Genomic DNA, 22,732 nt, shown 5'->3' with positions numbered 1-22,732 from the left:
TACTGGCTGGCAGAAACTCTTTGTTGCTGTGAACTCACTCAGCACAAAGTTATTTTGTTCATAGTACTGCCACTTCCTTTTCAAATTTGTAAGGTTACTGTGCCTCAATCTCCTGCTGCTGCAAATTTGGCATTCTTTCCTCTAAGCTTTTCTTTTCCTAAAGGTGACCATTTAACAGATCTTGGGTTCTTCATTGTTCATGATTTTTTTTTTCTGCATCCCTAATAATTTAAGACACCTGAGTTATTTTCTGTGAGCCTTCCATACACTGCTGATTTTTTACCAGAAAATTTATACCAGAAAATTCCGGCTCAAGCCCACTGCATTAACACAGTCAATTCCAGGATACACCAAGTGTATTTTTTCACAAGCAGATGCCSCACCTTTTATCCTTAAACTGAACCTAGCAAATACCTATATAGATTGCTTGTTCAGTCCAAAGTGCTGCTTCTCAGCAGTGATCATCTGTTTTGGTTAAATTCAACATTTAAACCCACTGATGGGAGGAGACTGATCAACCGGCCACCAAGAACAGCCATCTATCTCTATGTATTTTCTGTTCTTATTTTTTGTAACTCCTCAAAGTTCTAATTTGCTGTTAATTCTATGTAATTTGCCTCCCAAGTCCCAATGACACCCCTAACTGCAAAGGATCACGGCAGAAGTGGTTGGACAGGCACAGAAAGCCCAACTCCTTTGTATTTTCTTTGTCAGCAAGGACAACAGTCCTTGCCATGAGTTTTCACCTTCTCATGCCTTTCTTGCATTTCTTCTGAGCCACGTGAACTTTTAAGAAACAACACTCAAATGATCTGCCAAAAATAGGCATCAGAGTCTCCTTCATTACAACCTGAAACCTATCCCTTTAAAATACAAATGGTATTTAGTGGATCTTTTCTCAGTATTATCCATTTTGATATCTTCACAATTTGTAGAAAGGTTTTCATCGATTTTGATCTGATTTTGATCACAACTATTTCTGTGCTTCCTGACACTCCTGCAATTCTGAGCAGCTTGCATCTTAAAGATCGCTCTCTTCGTGTATTTCTCCTGCCTCTATCTGTTCCTCTTCCCAAAGTTTATTCTTCTATCACTTTTTAATGTAACTTTTATCACATTAATTGGTGAGCTTGTCTCCAAGAAATTAACTGCCTCGAGGCAGATCTTTCTGCTTTCTCTTAACGCTTAATCTCTGATCATATCTCGGTTTTATAATCCCTATCAAGCCTTTTATTAGCTTTTGCTTTTATTACACCAATAATCACAAAACACAATATGTTGGACCTTGCTCTTGCCTAACRGTTAGCCATTCTAAAAATATCAGGTCTGGCTTTTTACATTCTCCTCATTAAATGCTTTTTCAGCCATTATAACACTAGCAACAAATCCCCACTATCCCTACACAAGCAATGGGAACACCTCACTGGGATTTGGCTGAGGGGAGTGTGGGCAGGGTGTTTGTTACTCCACCTGCCTGAAGTGCCACATGCATTTCATTACTGACCCTCCTCACATTTTAGTTGAGGGTAGTTTACTTTCGCTTTGAATAAAAAAATAAAAAGAAAATTAAAATAATGATGCATAAATACAGAGTTTGTCCAGCACTAGTGCAACTGAACACATGAAAAAGGAGACCAGTAAAAGAAAAACAGAAAGAAATAAGAGGAAAATGGGAAGGAAGGGTAAACCAAGTTGGCGTGTGCAGCTGGCACCACGAGGCAGGCAGGGCTCCTACCAGGAGGAAGGACAATTAGATTGAGCAGACAAAAGCAATGATGATGATGATTGCTGGTGCTGCAGAGCAGGGATGGCCTGCATTAGGCTAAGTAAGCTGGATGCAAGCCAGCATCATTGAACAAATGGCATGGCACGTCCCCAGGAATCTGAGGAGAGATTACCAATATCTCAAAGGTGACCTTTCACACTTGCTATCCCAGCAAATCCACCAATTCTCTTGGCTCTAATGGACGAGATCAGCAGAGGCCACTCTCCTGAAGYTATGTGCTCCACATACAAATAGGATTTTTATTTTTAGATTTAATATCAATTGACTGCACCCCATTTGAGTAAAGTATCCTAAGTGCTTTATTGGTTTATTTCACCCCTTCCCCATTTTAAAGAAAACATAATCTAACTTTCCATTATTCATTATCATCCAGGCAGGCAACAAGAGGAAAAAAAGAACCCTAATTTTTAGCCATATTGTCTATTAAAAATGTAAAATGTTTCCTAAAAGGGCAGGCACATTAATTAAGGCTGCCTCGGGATAAATGAAGATTACTAGGAGTGCTCTGCTTTCCTGGATGAGTTTTCCATTATAATTGAATGAAACCAATTACTGCATTTRTAATGGAAACTGTACCTAAGTTGAACATTTCCACTTTTGCAGAGGCTGGAGAGCACACTGCACGAACAGAAAAAGGGCTCCAAATACTTAGGAAAGGAAAAGAGAAGGTATCTTTTCTGGGGAATAAAAAGAATCCTGAAAGTAAAACCAGCAGTAAATACAGTGGGTACAAATCAAATGACCCCAGTGTAATTGAGAATGTGAGCCTGGATTCCCAGAAGCCATCTCCAGCCGGAAATTTTGAACCTGAGGATTGAACTCCTTTCCGCTTCTTCAGAGACGAAAATACWGCTCAATTAGGCTCAATTTTCTAAATAATGGTTATCCTCTGTAACTAATCAGGAAAATTTTAAACCAGTATCAGATTAATGCTTGTTCAAACAGTGAAACATGCTTTGTTATCCAAATAGAATCTTACTGTGCAYACAACTGAAAGGATCAAGGGTAACATACACTGAGACACAGTTTTTATTTTCAAACAGAAAACATCCTTTGCCATCTACTGAGCAGCCCCTAGAACACCACACAGCCTTCTTCTGTACATGGAGATTTTGCCAGTGAGAGAAAGCAAAGATAACTTCAGGAAAAAAATAATTTAATGGCATTTCAAACATAACAGCACTTTCTGAATTTATTCCAAATCGAAGAAGGAAAATGTTTCAAGGTGCTGCTATAGGACATAGAAGGCCCCACATAAAATTATCTGAATAACCCTGAAAGAGAATCCTGAGCCTCAAAGATATTCCAGAGAGAATTCTACTTCCAAATCACCTAAAAGCAATAGACTCATTGAGTTAATCCACAATTATCCAATATTCACCTGGATCATTAATTTTAACCCTTTAAGCTAAGCAAGTGCATGTTAATTATGGGGCTGATGAATGCAATGCAGAGTTATGTTTTATCATTTTATCTGTGTAATCAGCAATGAAGCCCTGCAAGATGTAAGAGATATGCATCTATAGTCAAGTAAAACCAATGAACAAAGGTACACTTTGATTTCTGGTTCCCTTCTGGGCTTGTATAAAAACAAATTCTGAGTGAAAATAGGGGCACATGCAAGAACTTTGTTCATGATATGTTCTAAGTTTAAGGTTGCTATGTGGGGTCACACCACCAACTGACTTTAGCCCACTACAGACTTGCAGCACATTCAGGCTCCAGTGCCCACTATCCACTGTTCAAGAACCTGGACAAATCTCTAAGAGATCTTTCATGTTTATCTTTGAATGTCAGATAAACCAGCAAGTTTGTCATTCATGAAAAGGAAAAAGAAACTGAGGCAGCATGAAGTGAGTTTTAACTAGAAATACCAAGTGACATTTTATCAGATTACAACAAGAGGTTGGGTTTTTTTTTATAATCTACATATTATGCTAACTGTAAGTCTGGCTCAGTCARCTGTTCTACAGTGAAGGGAGCTGCAATATTAGAGATTTTGAAAGGTTGTAAACATAGAAGCACTTTTCTCCTATTAAAAAACTTCCTCAGTTTAGAATAGACTCTCCACAACTTCTTACGTAGACCTAGATTATTTTTCTCATTTCAAAATGTGATGGCCAAAGCTCTACACAGAAATTACACATTAAAATTTGTACATTTCCTTCTTATTTGTTGCCTCCAAGAATTCCTTTACTTTCAAGACAGGCAGATCTATCTGCATTTTTTAGATTACTCTTTATACCCTAGTTAAGGCCACGCTGCTACCTTTTCCCACTGACAGTTGTGTTAACTTCATACAGATGTATTCAGCTCCATCATTAGTCATTTCAATAATTTCCAGTCTAATCTTCAACACCTTGAGAGAACACCTGCCAGTCATATGCTGCTATTATTTATATGACAGTTCTACCACCCTAGTTCTTTCCTCCTTAATCTATGCCACTCACAAAGCTGTTTCCACTTCAAGTGTATTTTTATCTTTTACTTATGCAAATGCTGCCAAATAAGTTTGAATTTTTTCATGCTCTTTTCCCAACTTCTCTATGATAGGTGTACTTATTATAGACCTGTACTACCTTCCTGATGTCTCAGTCAACACAAAAGTAAAGGGACTGTAAAAGTGTGAAAATCTAGTTTTTTGCCTTTATTTAAAAACTCACTTTTCTAGTCCCTTATAACTGATACTGTGGAATGTCCCCACATGCTACAATTACATGCTAGGGAAGCACTTGATTGATATCCAGTATCATAGACCCCAAATTTTTAGAATTTTTAGAAAACTCAGCAGTTAAGGCAGAGMTCTGTGCTTTATAGGGTTGTTTCCAAAGAAACAAATCYCCYCAATGCCTYCATTTCAAAGCAGACCCTAYTGAACCCCATCATAATTATCAGTAAAGWTTTCATGGATTATTAGAGAAAAATCAGTTTAAAAGCYAAAWACTGTTGCAAAGACAACACCAASTTGTTTAAATATTTATCCACCAAAYGARGAAATTGATAAATGGGAGTAGCAGATAATTAGAAGGCACTTACTGTAGCMGAGAGCTGCGGTCCGTTGAGCTGTGCGTGCAGGATGGCCTCGTTGACGGAGTTCCAGATCCCCGACAGTGCAATTTCCAGCTCGTGTGAGGCAGCCATTTCATTAGTCAGATATTCCAGCGTGGAGATAAAGTCCCTCCATTGTGAATCDAGCTCGGACACGCTGGCCAGGCAGCCCCTCATGACGTTCAGACAATAGCCGGCGCAGGGCCTGATGAGCGTCAGGCCCTGGCAGTGCGGGCAGTACTGCATCCTCACCAGGGCTCGGCTGCACTCCTTGCTCAGAGCCGCGTGCTCCGTGGTATTTATCACTTCAATGCCCAAACTCAGGGCCTGGCTCAGCATCCGACTGGCCCAAAGAGATTTTGACAGCTCTGTAACCATGTTTTTAGAATAGTGTCCAAAAGGATTTATGTCTTGCCTTGTAAGCCGCAGACACTCTGTATAGTCCTCTGACAGATCTGTAATTCCGGGGTTTATTAGCCGGCTATACACCAGAGGAAAGAGACTGTCAAAGAACCGCAGCACTGCGCTTTCCACTGTGGTCTCTGCGCCCAGAATGTAGAGAGAGATGTCTGTAAAAAGCTCCTTAACAGGCTCTGCTGCTTCTTTTGCCATAGGTCTGTAAGCTGTCTCAAACAGGGAACTTGTGCGGTTTTCAGCAAAGCGAAGCAAAGACTCAAAGGCCTCTAAAAAAGGGGCAGGGGAGAGAAAGAACTAGAGGTTAATGGCAGGCACTGACATCTCAGTCACAGAACTAACATTGTCCTGAACAGGAACATCAACAGTTACGTGAAATCTGCCACATGAATGCAATAATAATCAATACAACTTTCAGCAGTAATGTGATCAAAGAAAAACCTAATTATTGCCTGTGCATAATAAAGGCAACATGCAACAGACAACTRTTTTCCTTAAAAAAGATGATTCTGTTCCCCCTAGCCACACCTTGATGCACGCTTGACAGTCCATKAAGGACTCGCACAGACTCCAGTGGGCACAGGGCAGTGCTGTTTAAGATGGTTTTTGGAATTCACACTGCATTTGGGCAGTTCAGCTGGGTACACTTCCAAAGCATCCCTCAGCTCAATTGGGAGGTAACTGAACACAAACAGAAACTGCAGCTTTTGTTTCACAGTGCTTAAGACAGTGGCTAAGAGGCACTTCTTGCAAAGTACAACTCCAGGATGAAAGAAAAGATGCTGTGTAAATAAATTCTCTCCCCATTAACATTGGCCAGGTCTGGACACCAGCCAGTAGTTGTGRAGGAGTTGATATCACATCCACTATGACCCAAAACCAAAGTGAAATAAACAGATCAGGAAAACCTTATCTCCCTTAACTACACCATTGTTGAGTGGCCCAAGAAAAAAAAATATTTAAGGAGTTGCACAGTTCACACATTTCAAATGGCACATGGCAAGCATTATACACCCAAACCACTGATTGTGGTGCTAGAATTCATGGACAGGGCAAGGAAGGGATCAGTTTCCCAGATTATTTTTAATGACACAGAAGACAGTAATCCACACCATTCCCACTGCTTTCTTTGGAAGCTCTCCAACAAAAAGCCTCTGACATAAATCATTCTTGCACTCCTCCGGGTGGCAAGCAGTTGCAGTCAAGGCAGCAGAYCTGTCAATCCATACCTCCTGAGGACTGGCCAGATAATGGGGTTTTGGTCTAATCCTCCTCTCCATTCATAGGAACATCACCATGCAATGCACTGCTCTGCAGCATGGCCCAAAGTCGCTCAGAGATCAGCCCCACAAAGAGCAGACACAATACCAAATTCAAGATTAGCACACACTGGCAAAGTCCTGCAGCAAAGGCTGCACGGTGCCTTCCCTGGGACAGCTCCCTGGGCAACTGCCTCGCCTGTTATGATAAGCATTACAATCGCTTTTACCACAAAGTGTGCTTTAACTAAACAGATAATACAGCATATCTCATCGTACATTAAATCAACAGCGTTTTGCACACACGCGCTGCATCCTTCTGCCAGAAAAATCACTTCAGTGTTCCCACTGGTATTATAGCAACTAATACTCTGGAAGTGCTTACAAAATCCTAGAAATTAAGAAACCAGATACACTTCAGTTGAAAAAGACAGAACACTCTTGGCAGAGAAACACCTTGACAAGTTTCAGACAGAAGCAGACTTTCAGAGCTGACAAAATTCTGCAAATTGGATTCAGCATGGAAATCTTCACACAACCTAAACTGTAGTGCAGTTTGTTGGGTGCTACTGAAGACTATTAAAAGATTTTTTTGTCTGCCACATCACTCCTATGTGTTTATTTTTACCTCTTGAAGAAACCTAAACATCATTKTTATCATATTAAAAACTCAATAGAAATACCCAAAACATGAAAAYAGTTGTTTGAGTTTCCTCCCTGTGCATGTTCCCTTGCAGATATTCAGCTTATCATCAAATTATAAGAGCAGGGACTGTCGCCTACAATGCCATCAATCTTACTCTCTTCCTTTACCTTCCATATCCATAAAGGCAGAACTGCAGGCATCTTTCTCCTTCCCTGAAACCTAAATGAAATTCATTTATGAATGTGCAAGTTTCTTTATTTTCCTGAGAAATAAAAGCCCCAGGGAAACMTAAGAGCAAAACATCCATTGATAGCATCCATCCCAAAAAAACCAGATTTCGGCAGATTCCTGGGATACTAGGTTGTAGCCTAGAAACCAGATAGCATTTCATTTTCAAACCTCTTAACTGTGAAAATTCTGCATTATTCTGAGACAAGTAYGAAATCATGATATGTAATAATGACATTTATTTTTCATTGTATAAGGAAAAAATTGTGATGGCATATAGCTTCATTCCTCCTGCAAAAACACCCTAACACCAAAAATGTGGCACAAAAATACTTCTGGGGATTACTGATGTGCTGCAAACCCCTGTAAGGGATCATGTGCTTCCTTATCAGCAGTGGTCAGACACAAAAAGTGAGTCGTGCCTGCAGGCAGTTACATTTCAGAAGGAAATATGGAGGTCTTTTTTCATTGTTAAGGCATTAAGAGATGTTTGAGACAATCAAATTATTGCTCTTAGACCTCTAAATCAGAAATAACGGGACTTCATGCAGTCAAATGATATGGCAACAATGGAGAGCTTGAGCTGTGGCTGTACAGAGCAGGAGCAGCTGAAGTGATTAATTATGTACTTTTAGTGCACTTTGTGTGGTACTTTGTACAAAGTTTCTAAACCCCAAGGAAGGTTTACCACTATCTGCAAGACCAGCTTCTCATTTATGCTGTGAATGACAGCAAACTTCAGACAGTTATGAACTCACAAAAACCTGATTTCTAAGCCTAAAAATACACTGGGAGAATTACCTGATCATCTTTCACTGCCTTTGGCTTCAACATAACCCAACCAGCAGCATAGAATATATTGCAAATACATCAGTTCTGAACAGAAATAAGACTTAACTGGAATAATCCAAYATTTGATGAAGACATTAAGTTTGAGGTTTTTTTAATAAGAAGGTGGAGAACAAGGTATGTTCCCATGTTCCTCAGAAGCCCCTTCCTGACTTAAGACTACRGGAAAAGTGAAACAACAGTCAGCTTTCCATTTTGAACTCACACATTGATGAGTACCTAATGAAAGTCAGGCAGCATCMCCTTCCACGGGGAGAATTTTGTTCAAACCATTCACCATGTGCTCACCGAACACCTGACTGCAGCATTGATGTGCCTGGACACTGGACACAACTGATCAAACACAGCTCACCTCTGGAACCTTCCCATCTGAACTGCTGGGGATGGGGAACAAGCTCCTGGAGACAGGGAATGAGTTCCTGGAGATGGGGAATGAACTCCTGGAGATGGGAATGAGCTCTTGGAGATGGGGAATGAGCTCCTGGAGATGGGGAAGGAGCTCCTGGAGATGGGGAATGAGCTCCTGGAGATGGGGAATGAACTCCTGGAGATGGGAATGAGCTCTTGGAGATGGGGAATGAACTCCTGGAGATGGGAATGAGCTCCTGGAGATAGGAATGAGCTCCTGGAGATGGGGAATGAGCTCCTGGAGATGGGAATGAGCTCCTGGAGATGGGGAAGGAGCTCCTGGAGATGGGGAAGGAGCTCCTGGAGATGGGGAAGGAGCACATCTACCCCAACACACAGGATGTTTTCCTTTCTCCAGCCAGCAGCTACACCTCCTGTGCTTCATGCAATGAGAATCACAGAGGGTTCCTGACTTATCTCACACCAGCTTTTGCACTGGAACACCATTGACGTCTTCAGTGGGATTTAATCCTCACATAAACCCACTGCACGGCACAAAAGCTGCAAGAATGGAAGCGTTTCTGCTGAAGAACAGTGCTACAGAGAGAAACAGATGTAGGAAGAACATGTCAATCTGCCCAATGSTGGTGGACCAGCATTTTCCATAGATCTCCTTTATTTTTTCACCCCCTGGGGGTCTATTTGGGGAAAACCRGGTGGATATTAAGTTTCTCACATCACATAAACACTGCATTCACCAACTTGCACGGCCTCCCTTCGGCAAGAACAGCTGCTAGAGGTTTTAAACTGCTGTCACCCCTATTTTAGTCCAATCAAGCACAAACCATGACATGCCTGTGTGAAAGGGAAGCTACTGTCACTGTCACCAGAGTTCTGTGGGTGACTCCAAGCTGGCACCTTCCCCCAGAACTGATCAGATAAGACCACCCTGCTAACGCAGCAGCAGCTCTCCACTACATCAGTGATTCCTTGCACTCTGTGGTAACTGACAGCTGGCTGGACTTCAATTTAAAAAATCCACAACTCCTTTAAAAAAGAAAAAATAAAACGGTTCTATCATAAACATTACAAAGAGATTTAGCAATGCTCAAACGCCAAAACTATCAATACAGAATCTATACTTAAATAACATCTGTGTACATTTAAAATTTTGACTGTAATCACARAAGAAGAATGACAAATTTAAGTAGCTCCATTATTTGTTTGGTCTCTTAGGACCACACTAATATTTGGCTCCTTTCCTTTCAGCATCTTGCATTTATTAYAGAGTTACAGAATGAATGAAGGCTATACTTTGTTGAACAATGGCTTCCTTTTTATGCTTTTGTGTCCATTAAGATTTCTGCATCTTTATGGCTTGACAAAATAAAGGACAACATATTAATATTTTGCAGCAGTAGAATTTAAGTACAGAYTGTTTGCAATGTGATACAGGCAGAACAATGTACAAAGCAGAAAAATCACACCCAGACATTCATCTACATGACACACAAATGACACCATTCAGAGCTCAGCTTTTTGGGTGTACAATGATCTCTGAATATCTTGAAAAGAATATGAACAAAGAGTGCTTAAAAAGCATCATTAAACAAGATAAAAAAAACCCAACCACTTGTTCAAGATTACTTTATAAAAGGATATRAGTGCAAAGGAAATTGTGTCATGTTTGCAAAAACAAAACCCCAAATCCATTTGCTCATTTAACTGTTTTTGTAAACAACTTCATGTAACTTTCAATTAAGCTAAATTTCAATTCTGTGAAATTTTGCTAGCACCAAAATTTCCAAACATTGGAATTTTCCTTCTTATCCTTTTTATTTACCCTTCTACAGAACACAGGCCCAAAGCTCTTTATTAATACCCTACTTTTCCCTGTGCTTTTCTAGTTTTAGAATGGCAGCCTTCCTATATATAAACACACTTACTCTTGATGAAGCTGACGATAAATAACATGTTAATAAACACGGCTGATGAGAGTAGAATGCCTGCCACATCCTGGTTGACACATCAGCAACACCTGCAGGAACATTGCAACCTTGCTCCAAAACCAGAGAAAAACCTGAAGCTGCTCAGAATCCAGGCGGAGCGGAAGGGTCTCTTTGCTTCCTACTCACCTCCTGTACCTGCTTTTAACAAGGCAGGGTGAAAAACAGTTTCAGAAAAAAAGCAAAGTCAGTTTTGGCAAGAGAGAGGGAAAAGGAAGTTTGAATTTGCTCACCTTGACAGTCTTGAGTTCATCAGTCCTTCAGAATATAGACCGCATTAACCAGAAATCAACAAGTAAAATTATTTACAGGCTACTTCTACCATCCTTTAATCATCTGCTCAATTCCAAGTGCAATTCAAGACTGTGCAATTCAATTTTTTAACTTTTAGAAACATATGAAAAGTTGCAAGGGCTTTAGAATGTTCTAGAAGTGAGACTTGAGGAGCACAGGAACACTTTCTTTCCTGGCCTTTCCTCCAGTACTGGGAGCTGGGACAATGATTTGCCACAGGAAACACTGGACATGAGAAAGCCTCRTGCAATGTGAATGTCAGAGCAGCTGACCCACTATGGGAATTTGGGAATGGGGGCAAAGCCATTTCCAAATGTTCTGTTGGAAGACTGACATCCAGCAGCAGCAACAGGAAACTCCACCATTGAAGGACCATCGGAAAATTTCTATCTTGGCATGAAAATTAGTCTTTCTAAATGCACACAAGCTTATTCTGGCAGCTTTGGCACAGCCTTGTAGCTACACAGGAAACAATCACCCCCCTCAGACTGCTGCCCCAGCCAGCAAACCTGCAGGACACTTCCTTATTTTACCATTTCTTCTTTCACTTTTTTGTAAGTTTAAGTATTTTCTTCATTCATATACAGGGAGAAGTGGGGTGAATATGCAGCTCATTTTGGTAACACTGATGTACATTTTGGTATTTTGGTATTTGACCCTATCAGTAATAGAAATAACAGCAAGTTCAAAACAGGCTGACGGCTTCAGAGGCTGGTGAGGCAAAGGGAAAACAGGCAGTAGATCCACAAGCCCAGGAGATGCCTTAATAACAACAGAATSGGCCAGCAATAAATACAATTATTTTGTCCTGCTCTGGTCAGTTTGCCATGAAATCAAAAATAGTGGTTTCTGTAGACTGTGCTGGGGAATACATCCAAATTGCTGGAAGCAGAAACCAGAGTGCACATATTCTTCAGACTTAATGGCCTTGGCTTCATAATTTACAAACCAGCAATGTTTACCAATTTACAATTAATTGCAAAACTATTGGCCAAAAACCAGACCAGTGACAGCTCTGCACTCTGCTGCCCCAAACCAAAACTGCCCTTTTTAAAGAAAACACTATTTGGAAGAGTTTMTATAAAATAATGAAGTTATTACGCTTCACAGATTCAGTTACAGTTTGCTGGCTTGACTTTTGACTGTTCACTATATATTTCACCTTCAAACTTTTTTGTGAATACAATGAATGAGCTGGTAATTAAATTTAGCTGTTCATTATTTCTGAACACTCGATTCCAGTACAGTTGTACATTATTTTACACACTGTAACTGTAGGGTACAATTACTTTTCTTTTCAAGTGAGCAGTCTCAAATAAACCAAGTCAGTTGGCAGGCAGAAAGCTGGAGACCAGATGTGGAATTAACCTTTAACGACACTGCTGGGCTTCCGCTGACAGATAAATAAAGCAAGGAGTTCTCTAGGAATATTTGTGCAGTAGCAGGCTGATGGACACCTAGCATCCCCGTGGTAAGATGATCTAGAAGAGCAGTAAGAGCCCTGAGGAGAATGGCTGAATGTGGCATAAAGCYGTGGCTATCGCTCTTATTCCCCTCCCATCAAAACAGAACTCCAAAGGATGATTCACATAATTCTTATCTGCCAAGTTGAAACCTGTTAGCTGTTACTTAATAATATCAATTCACAGTTTTAACAGGAGCTGGACCGAGATAACTGAAGAAAGAACTACRGCTGTGCTTTAACAACATCGTCTGTGCCCTTCATTGGCTTATCAAGGACAATTTACAAAAAACTCTTCTCACCGTCCATGAGCAGAAACCCACAAGCAGTTGTGTATCTGTAGGTAGCCAGCTCATCACACAACTGTAACCACCTGAAGCTCTTCAKTGCCATTTGACCAGGAGCAGAAACAGAGTCATCCAATTTATCTGATCATTCACTACCATGGACAGTGATGACTGGAAGCCACAGGTACAGCAAGTAGCACACAATTCCCAGGATGGATTACAGCACAAAGCACTTGCAAAAYAGCTTTGAATGACTACTCTGTAACCATCAATGTTTCTTTCAAGGCGGACCCACAGAACAGTCTACATTGTTTAAATTAGGTCTGATCTAATTAGTGCAATGAACAAAGTTTTTGCCACATAAAGCATCCGGTTTTATTTCTTCAGGCTAAAATGCTGTGTACTGCTGCAAAGATGCATAGTGAAATGAGAAGACAAMATTTTTCCTTATAAATTAAAGTATCCTAGATAAAAGCTTGGGCAGTGTTTTCTTKAAAATGAACCCTGGATCATCACTTCAGGGGATGAGGTAAACCCCTGGTGTCTTTTCAAGTAAGGGCCTTGCTGTGGGCTGGGGTGGGTTTGGATTTTTTACATATTTAAGCATTGTTATAAAAACATAGCCCWAAGAATTGTGTTGGCCTAAGAATCCAAGACTTGCATGGTCCTAGACAGGATGAATACTGGCTCTGAAAAATGGACTGCCCCCAGTTTGGTCTCTTTGGAGCAGACACAGGTATCTGTGGCTGCAGTTCCTACGAATGAGCACAACCTCCAGTGCCAGAGGCCAGCACACTTTTGGTAACTACTTTCACTAAACATCACTTTGGTTATTCAGCTGTAACTCTACCTTTCCCAAAGCTCACAGGGTTGTTGCCCAAACACCCAGAGAAAGATGGAGCTCCAGGTTCCATCAGGACATGTGTGCTCCTGGGGACGAGCTGAGGGGTGACACCGCTCCTGGGGACAACACGTGTCACACACACTGGCCCACCTAAAAATGCTCCTGTCCCTGGGAGATGGTGCAAAACCCTTACCTCGTTCTTCCTGGAGTTCCACAGCAATTATTTTTCCACATGTTCAGCAGTTTTTCAGTGAATCATTGCACTACACACAGCAGCAAAGGGCTGATAAGTGAAGATAATGCCCTTAATGCTATCTCTAGGATTATGACTTTCAGGCAATCCCATCTCACAGACTGTGGGACAGAACAAAAGGGAATCACTTCTGCTTGGACTTCCTAAAATAGTCCCACAAGGACTTTTGGAATGAGCTATTTAGTGTTCAATAGTGAGTTTGTAGAACTAAACCTGACTTGTGGGAGATCTCTGCACACTCCAGACTGCTGTGTGGGCTGGCTGGAGTGCCTGAGGCAGCACATCCTTTATCGTGGCACTACAAATGCTCTGGGCCTTTATGGAGCACAAAATCCTCTTAAGTGGAACCTGTGCCTAGGTAAGGGTGAGGGCAACATTTAAATGACAACATTTGTAAGACATACACACACAAATGCTCAGGAGCAAGTGAACTGCAGCCAGAAAATCCAAAATGCAACTGTGGACACAGCTAATGTACAAGTAAATTGTGGCTGTACAGACATATTGCTGGTTTATACTGCCTGAGGAGGGGACTATTCAAAAAATTAATGGGCAAAAAAGGCCAGAAATTGCTTCTGCAGCCTTCCTGCAATTGAAAACCATAGAGAGAGTAAAAGCTGTGCCAACTGTGCCCAGTGCCAGGTACTAATACCAGGGAGAGCAGATGCCATGGCTGGAGAAAGAGAGGGCATTTAACGCTGGTGGTCTCTTGGAGCTCAGACACTGCACAGTGACACAATTGGGCTTGGCCAGAGAAYGAGCCAGGCCTGCCAAAAGCACTGCAGACAGACTTCTCTCTGTTGCTGGACTTGCACAGGGGCACCAATGATCCCTGGGGCACCCAGCACTGGGATTTACCTATGGAGAAGTATCAAATACAAACACTTTCTTTAGAATCCAGGTGTGACCAGAGTATACGGTACACTCTAAAACAGTCTCTGTAACATTACAGCACTGCATGTTCATGCTTCCTGCAGAAACACTCTTCAGAGTTGCCAGTAACTTTGGGATACAGAAGAAATTGAGGTATTTATTTGTATACAGCTGTATTAAAGACTAGTGAGAAAGGAAAGTACAAAACAGTATAAGACTTGCAGTGGCTAAGAAGAAAGAGCAAAAATTAATCTTCTGAGTTAATCAGGAAAAAGCAGGAAGATGCAGAAGTATTTTCATTCTTCTGGGAATCTTTTCATTAACAGAAAAGCAACCAGACAGGGGTCTCTAGAGAGAATTTTTTTGACCCTCTGATTAAAGAGTTCAACTGGCAGTAGGAAAACAAATACGTTTGTTTCATAAGGTCATGAACTATTTCATGATTTCCAGCTGAATTAGTTAGGTGGTCCATTAAGATCTGTTTCTAAAAATCTAAGCAAAAAATAGTTACAAGAGACAGGATAAGCTTAACAAAGATGAAATAAGGGAGGAGATGGTTTATTTTTCATAGGAGWTTTTTTCTTTCTTGTTTAGGTACTAACATAAAGATACAAAAAATTATGTCCAAGTTCTTTGAAAGAGCTAAGGTCACAAATAARACTAAAAAAGTTTTTAAAATCTAGATTAAACCTGTATTTATCAACAACTTTAGAACTCTGTTTGGAGAGCAGCAATAATGTGGCCCTGTGTGCTCAGCACTGAAGCCTCTCCAGCCCCGCTGTGCCAGCTGGCCCCAGCCCGAGCTCCCAGTGCCACACAATGTGTGTGGGCACATCCTTCAGCTGCACCAGGCAACAGGAGCAGGGCTCTCCAGGGTACCAGGCTGCACAACCATGCTATACTTGCCATTTGTCCAAAGCCATGGGCCACAGAACCTTCCTGCTGTTCTCATTCTACTGGTTTCATTTCCCAGGATTTACCTCACCCAGCCTTCATTCCCTACGTAGGGAAGCCTTGGCAAAACAAACAAAGGAAAACATGAAAATACCATAGCTAAGATTGCTGCAGAGACTTTCATTCAAGTCATCTTCTGACAACAGTTTAATTCAGTGGCTTTTGTGTTTTTCAGGCTCTTGGACAACTCCTATTCACAAAAAACTAGTGACAGAGCAGCACAAAGAATCCTCACCCAAATCTGAGCTGGAAACACCCTTTGGCACTGTGGCACAGACCGACTGCAGGCCAGTGTGGCTCATKTGTGGTCAGCAGGGTGAGGGCCACTGGGCTCTCAGCAGTGCCCTGAAGAGCATTTACTCATCTAAGATTAAAGGCAGAGGTACTGCCCTTGGAGAAAAGACACAGGAAAGCAACACTTGAAAAACAGAAACCTTTCCTGCAGCATCTATTTTTGGCTGTGTCCTCTTRTAGATTATTCTGAAGACATATTTGATACCATAACACTGTAAGGTAATTGAAAGGACATGTCTGCTTGAAGAATCTGACCTTGCTCATGGACTTTTGTTCCAGTCAGAACAAAGAATTTCACTASACTACTGAAGAAAAACAGTGGACAGGACTTCCATGGCTGATTTCCATGGAGACTGGATCCAAATCACTGTAAATTCAAGAAACTATTCAGGGTGTTCCTTTTAAAAATTTCACACGCTTACAAAACCWCACTCGATGGAAAAAATTAAAGGTGGATCAATAGCTAAAATAATCCTATAAAAATAGAACACATATTTCTTCATGGTGAATAGTTTCCCCTCAATTTATCCTCCGAATTCCTTCAAGTGAAGTGACTGGCATGTGTTCAACACATGGGTCAGAGCTGGCAGAAGTACATATGTTGGTGATTTGATAGCTGACCAGATGTTTGTGGAGAACTCACTCCAGCTATTCCTAAGGGAAGGCACATGAAACCCGTTAGCACTAATAAATCARAACACCTATTTTTCTCCTGAAATTCCTTCCTTAGAAAACACACAATGGTAAGTTTTTTCTAATCACACCGACTACAGACATTTTACAGGGCAAGTCTCCGTCACACCAATGAAGACCAAAGCAATGAAACTTATGTGCAGAAGATTGAAAGGTCCTTGATCAAAATAAACCCACTGGGATACTTTATTTCCACACTGCAACACATGCCCAGACCGTTCTGAGAGCAGGGYTCACAGGATCACAGAATTTGCTTATACTCAAGAAGTTGTACAACTGCAGTCTCGTGCTTGCTCATGCATCCCCTAACTCTGAGGTGAGATGACTGGCCTGTAGTTCCCTGTGTCTTCTCTTTTTTTTCCTTTTTAAAAACGGGATTTCTCCTTTTCCAGTCAATGGGAACTTGACCAGACTGCCAAGACTTCTCTAATGYGATGGATAGCAGCTTAGCCACTATATGTGCCAGGTCCCTCCAGACTGGCAYCACAAAAAGTTTTTGTGGGAATGCATGGGTTTCCTTCTCCTGCTTTCTCACATTGTATTATCAAAGTAATCATTGCATTGCTTTCTCTGTTGCTTAGGGTTATTTTGTGAATTACTGAGGATTTTTGGCTAAACACGGGTCATTAGTGATGGGAACTCAACTGTAGAAATATTATACTTGGAATCAAGGGCCAACACATCCATCACATCTGTCACACTGAAGTTTTTGAAAGCAATTGTTAAAACCTATCAAATACCTGCAGCTTTTATAGTTCTGTTTAAAGTTTTGCAATCTTTGACTCAACAACTTAATGAAAAATAAAAGTTGCCAATAAATCAAGCTGGTAATGAAAGCAAATTAGCCATTCTGCTCCAGCAGAATTCCAACACRAGTGAGTATGCTGAGATTGACTGCAGCAATATAATGTCATGCTCTCTTGAATTTCAAATCAGAGCTTCCCTTTCCAGGGAGCTTTAGAGGAAGTTCAGCAAACAAATATTCAGAACAACAGCACCAAAACTATGATCTACATAAATGGTACCATAAGTTTTGACAAGGCCCTGCCAAGCCAGAAGTCTCTCTTAGGCAAGAGTCTCACGCCAGTCCTGGCTTTTCAATAGCACATATTTTAACATACCAAAGCAAATTGGTTACTTTTATTCTCTATTTAAGACAAAAAAGTTAATTCCCAACAAAGAGTTTCACAGTGTGGTCACTTGCTCTTCTATAAACTGATAAACTGCTCTTCTATAAGCTGATTTTAATCACTGAGTGCTGCCCTAAATTTGCATATTTTATACTATATTAAGAATACTTAATAAAGGGAGTGAACATGCTTAATAGAAGGCAAAGTGTAAGAAGAATCTGTCTTCTTAAAATGCTTRTCTTCATTTCAAGGTCACATGGAATCAATAAAAGTAAATCAATTTCTGTACCTTACTCATTAGGTATTGCCTTTCTAGCCTGGTCACATATAAAAAGTAAACATGAAGTTTTAGAAAAGGGGGTGGTGGGAAAATAACTGAAATATTCTGACAGCAATTTTGTTGGTTTTGTTTCAGGAGAAATTTCAAGATTCAGCTATTTGCACACGGAATTAAATTCTCCGCTATTTTTCTGACTCTTTAAATTTAATAGACACCTCCCACTGTTTAAGTTTTAYTCTCTGAAGTCCTAGAAGTGATTGCTTATTTTAAAAAAGACCCTTTGGCATGGAACTTTACCGGTGTAACCCTGTAAAAGGGATCAAGCCCTTCAGAAGCACAGAAAGAAACGCAGAGAGGAACAACCACCCAACCAAAAAGGAAATTCTTGGCAGGCTGAAACTGAGAGGGTAACGGGTAACACCTAAGAAATTCCGGGCCCTGAAGAAAAGCACATTTCTGCATTTCAGATCCAGTTCAAAAAAGCATTTTGACATACACARAGTTTATCTCAGTTCTGCAGTACTGTTCTTCATCCACGAAATCCCTACACAACTTCAGTGCTCACTTCAGTTTTCTGCCAAGAAAGTGGATTTGCAAAAAGGGGCCTGAAACTTTGCAAAATCAYTGGAATTCTGTAAAGCCATTTCTGTTCCCCTGACAAATCGCCTTCCTCCTTGTTCCGCAAAGGTCARTTTGTGGAAGAGTTTTCTCTTGTCTTTCAGATCAATCTTATATAATGATACTCTTTACAAATTYATGAAACAAAACATTGCCTTGACTAATGTATTCTGGGAAATGTTATGAACCAGCTCCCTGTGAATAAAGTAGCTGAGTTAGAAGGGACCTACACTGACCCCATCCAGTCCAGCTTCCTGATCTATTTAGGGCTGATCAGGTTAAATCCTCTTGATAAGRGCACTGTCCAAATGTCTCCTAAACACTGCCAGGCTTGGGGCACCCAGCACCCTACAGGAAGCCCAATGCAGGGTGTGGGCACCCTCTTTGGTAAAGAAATGCTTCCTAATGCCCTGCCTAAACCTCACCTGGCACAGCTTTGAACCAWTTTTTTTACCAAAATTTCTCCCATCTTGTTGTAATATCATGTCCTAACACTTTTTCTTCCTCCGCATTCTAATGGAGGGATGCTCTGTAAGAACCAAGAGTTTCCCAGTTTGAGAGACTGTCAAAGCATCCTTGAAATGGAAACTCACTGATGCTGAAAAGCCTGCRCTGTAATTTAGTGAGGCACAGCGAGAGACAACATACCAAACAGTAATTTAGCAAACACACACAGAGCAAGAGACACAAACCATTAAAATAAAAGTGGCATCAAGTGAAAGGGTTTCCAAAATTAGACGATATGACCTTGAGGACTAGTTTTCAATCTCTTCTTCAGAGACAAGGTGTTGGAGATGTGTGGCTTGGGGAATTTCAACCTAATGAAGGAAACAGAGCACTCAGCAAATGAGAACTTCGTAGAAGCCCTTAACCTGACTCTGAACAGGACAGAACAAATCAGTATTTACAAGCCTTATGAAATGTGAAGTTGTTTAATATACTTTAGGCAATGCTGGTTCTTAAAGCAGGCTCAGGAACATTATAAATTTCTCTGCAAYATCTGATCACATCATGCAGACAGAGCACAAACAAGCAGTCTGTCCCATTGGCCAAGACAAACACCCATCCACATCTTCCTATGCCTGGTATTACAAAGGGCCCTTGAGGGATACAAAAATTTACACCCACTGCTCCCCAAAATCTGACATTTGATTTTGCTGCAAGCTGCTTAAATATCACAGAAATATCCAGGGAATATTTAGAAATTATTTCTGGATCTTGCGGTTAACTGGGAGGGGATGGTGCGGACTTTGGGGACACAAAGCAGTGGTCATGAAGGACCTGCCAGACAGGAAGAAATAGAGATGGAGCAATCCCAGGTCTGACAGCTCCCCTCAACTGCCTCACACAAAGCTGATGAAGCCCTGYAGTTGACAGCTCCAGGGTATAGGGCAACGTGCCCAGGGGACCTGCCCAATCTCTCACAGTCTTTCCTGTCTTTAATATACCACAAGAATTTCTTCTTGTTTGTTTTTATGTCTTTGACTCTTTGCTCTTCAAATTCCATTTCAGGCTCTTCAGTTTCCTTCTCACAGTGCCCACTTTGGTCTGTGCCCCTGTCTTTAGGATTCACTAGTGTTGGATTTCCACTTTCTGACAGCTATTTCTTTTGCTCAAATAACCTCCTGAACTTTGTGTTTAAGCATATGGATTCATTTGCCTTTCTGCTCCTTTTCTCAAAGGGTGCTGTTCCTATTTGCAGTGACAGGCTGTGGGGTGCTTAAGTAGCTACTATGCCCAAATGAAGATTTTAATTTCTATACTTAATCRCAGCCATATATTTCAACAATGATCACATTGTTCTAGTAATCAAGAGGGGACCCCAAGAATGTTGGTGATTATRTTTTCCAGCCTTTGTATAATCTACATTGAACTTCAACTGCAAAGCTCTACTGTGAGTATGGGATGACCTGCACGTTTAAATTTGAGTCTCCATAAACCAGACCTACTCTTCAGCTAACTGAAGCAATAAAGGTAGCAAGTTACACTGGGATCTCAATTAAATACAGCAGTGGCATCTGTGAAATCTGTCCATATCACATGGGTAAGCAGTGGGTTGTTCAAGCTACGGGTATTTGTGCAAAAGTTCCAATAGCAAAAGTCTCAAAGAGCCCGAGGCTCTGAAAACCACAGCATCTCTGAAATACTATTTATTAACACCTCKGGGCAAGGTTTGCCATCAAATCCCAGCAGTTTGCATGTAAGTGACAAATACAACTTTTAAAATTTTCCACTTCCTGAGATGCTGGCAGTCATCTCAGCCCAGAGTACTTCAGCACCTGGGACTTGCTTTCCATTTCAACTAACCTGACAACACAAACTTAAAAATTAACTACAGACTGATTTCCTTACTACAAAAATCATCTCATTCCTTTCAGCAGGGCAGCTCTGAGGGCAAAGTCCTTCTCCAACAAAGAGGATCAAAATTTGTCCCCCCACCACTGCATGCTTGATTCCAGAGGTCTCCCTCAATCAATCACTCCACCAACAGATTAATGACAAAAGAAAACTGCAATACATCATCCTTCTCACATCTTCAGTATCCTCCATGGATTTGGCTCCTTCAGCCCCTATGAATTAATCCCCTCCACTTTTCCAGACCATTCATCATGCTCTTTCCCACTCTGATTCCCTATCTCTTTATACAAAACTTTCATCGCTGTTGCAGTCAAATTTTGGAACAGCTTTCTTACTTCTACCAAATCCCTGTCTCCAGACAATTCTTCCTACAGYCAGATGAGCTCCCCACAGCTTTTCCTACCAGAATTTTGTCATTTCATATTCCAGCTACTGAACAACACAGAAGTTACAAATACAATAAAAAGTTAAATGCTAAATTCATACTGCTTACCAAACTGAATTGTACAGCTGCAAATAGGCTGAAATGCACTTATTGAGGATGAAACCTTTTTTATTAAATTTGTAAATATAAGGGCCATTTAGCATGCTATCTTTTAAATGAGCATTTGCTTTAGAAAGCACTTTGGAATACATTGATCTGCACATAAAGTAACTGTATCRTGCAAAAAGATTGAAATAAAGGTCTTGAAGATGCAAACAAACAGTAAAGTTTCATTTATATCAACATTATCTTTTTTTTTACCATCAATATTTAATAGATCTTCTGCAATCTTACTGAACAAAGACWAAAGTACTGGTTCTTGCTAAAAATCTTAAAGACATACAGCCTATTTTAGTCTCACTRTGTATCAGAATGTAGGAGGGAAGGGCAGCACAGTTACAGTGAAGACAGAGACATAAAACCATGAAATTCTGTCCATTTTACAGCTACCTCTGAAAAGAAAAATAGATTTTCTACAACCTAGTGTTGCACATAAAAAAACAAATACAGCTGCCTGCTAAACACAAGCATGACAAAGCTCTAGAGCGAGCAATAAAGACTTCCCACGATGTACCAGAGAGAGGAAGGAGCTTCTAYTGAATGACTGTCACACCTATCAACAAACACAAAATGTCCTGGACAGCCTGGCTCCGATGGAACAGTGCCAGGCAAGCCCTTGGTAGGCCAGAAGGGGAGGCAGGGGTGTCCCAGAGAGCYGCTGAAATTGCTGCTGGTCAGGAGCTCTTCTGTAAGCACAGAGCAACACCAGCACCCTGCACTGCCCCRGCTGCATTTGCTGTCAGACACATCCCCAGCAAGAGAGAAACTTCTCAAGAATGCCTGAGAAATTCTGGAATGCACATGTAAACAAAAGTCATTGAAAACTGCACTCACTTAGGTGCTTTAGAGAAAACAGCTGCAGGTAATTCTGCAATTTTTCATGAATTATTAGATTATTAATATTGTGCAGAAKTTATACATTAGAGAAGTCTTACTCAGCAATGCAAATTACTACTCTGGCTTTATTCAGCCATTCGCCTACAGTTCTACACACAGAATGCACAATACTTCCACTATCTCAACTATTCACCAATTGTAACTGCTTTCAGGAAAATCTATTTAACTGTAAATGATCCAAGTAGGGTGTCCAAGACAGCATGGTAAAAGCTGCCTTTCTTTCTGTGTGCCTTCCTAGCTGCTTCCCACTGTGACACTGTCTCACTTGTGTCAGGAGCCACGCTGCAGAGAGCCATTCCTGGGGTATCAGCCTAAACCTTTCCTGGCRGGTCAGTGGGTAACATTCTCTCCTTTTTCTGAGGACAGA

At 40.9% G+C, this 22,732-nt stretch overlaps 1 protein-coding gene across 1 annotated transcript in view; it reads right to left on the bottom strand.

Moving 5' to 3' along the window:
• The window catches only part of LOC130578281 (glypican-5-like), a 318,008-nt gene that overhangs the window by 238,718 nt on the left and 56,558 nt on the right, over positions 1-22,732 (bottom strand). The window contains exon 3 of the mRNA XM_057374239.1: positions 4,823-5,517. Coding sequence (XP_057230222.1) covers positions 4,823-5,517 — 695 coding nt within the window. The remainder of the gene's footprint in view (positions 1-4,822; positions 5,518-22,732) is intronic.

Source organism: Malurus melanocephalus, unplaced genomic scaffold (assembly GCF_030028575.1).
Source record: "Malurus melanocephalus ecotype Western Australia unplaced genomic scaffold, MMel_1.1 scaffold_220, whole genome shotgun sequence".
Taxonomy (NCBI): domain Eukaryota; kingdom Metazoa; phylum Chordata; class Aves; order Passeriformes; family Maluridae; genus Malurus; species Malurus melanocephalus.
This window is presented reverse-complemented; position numbering and strand designations above follow the sequence as displayed.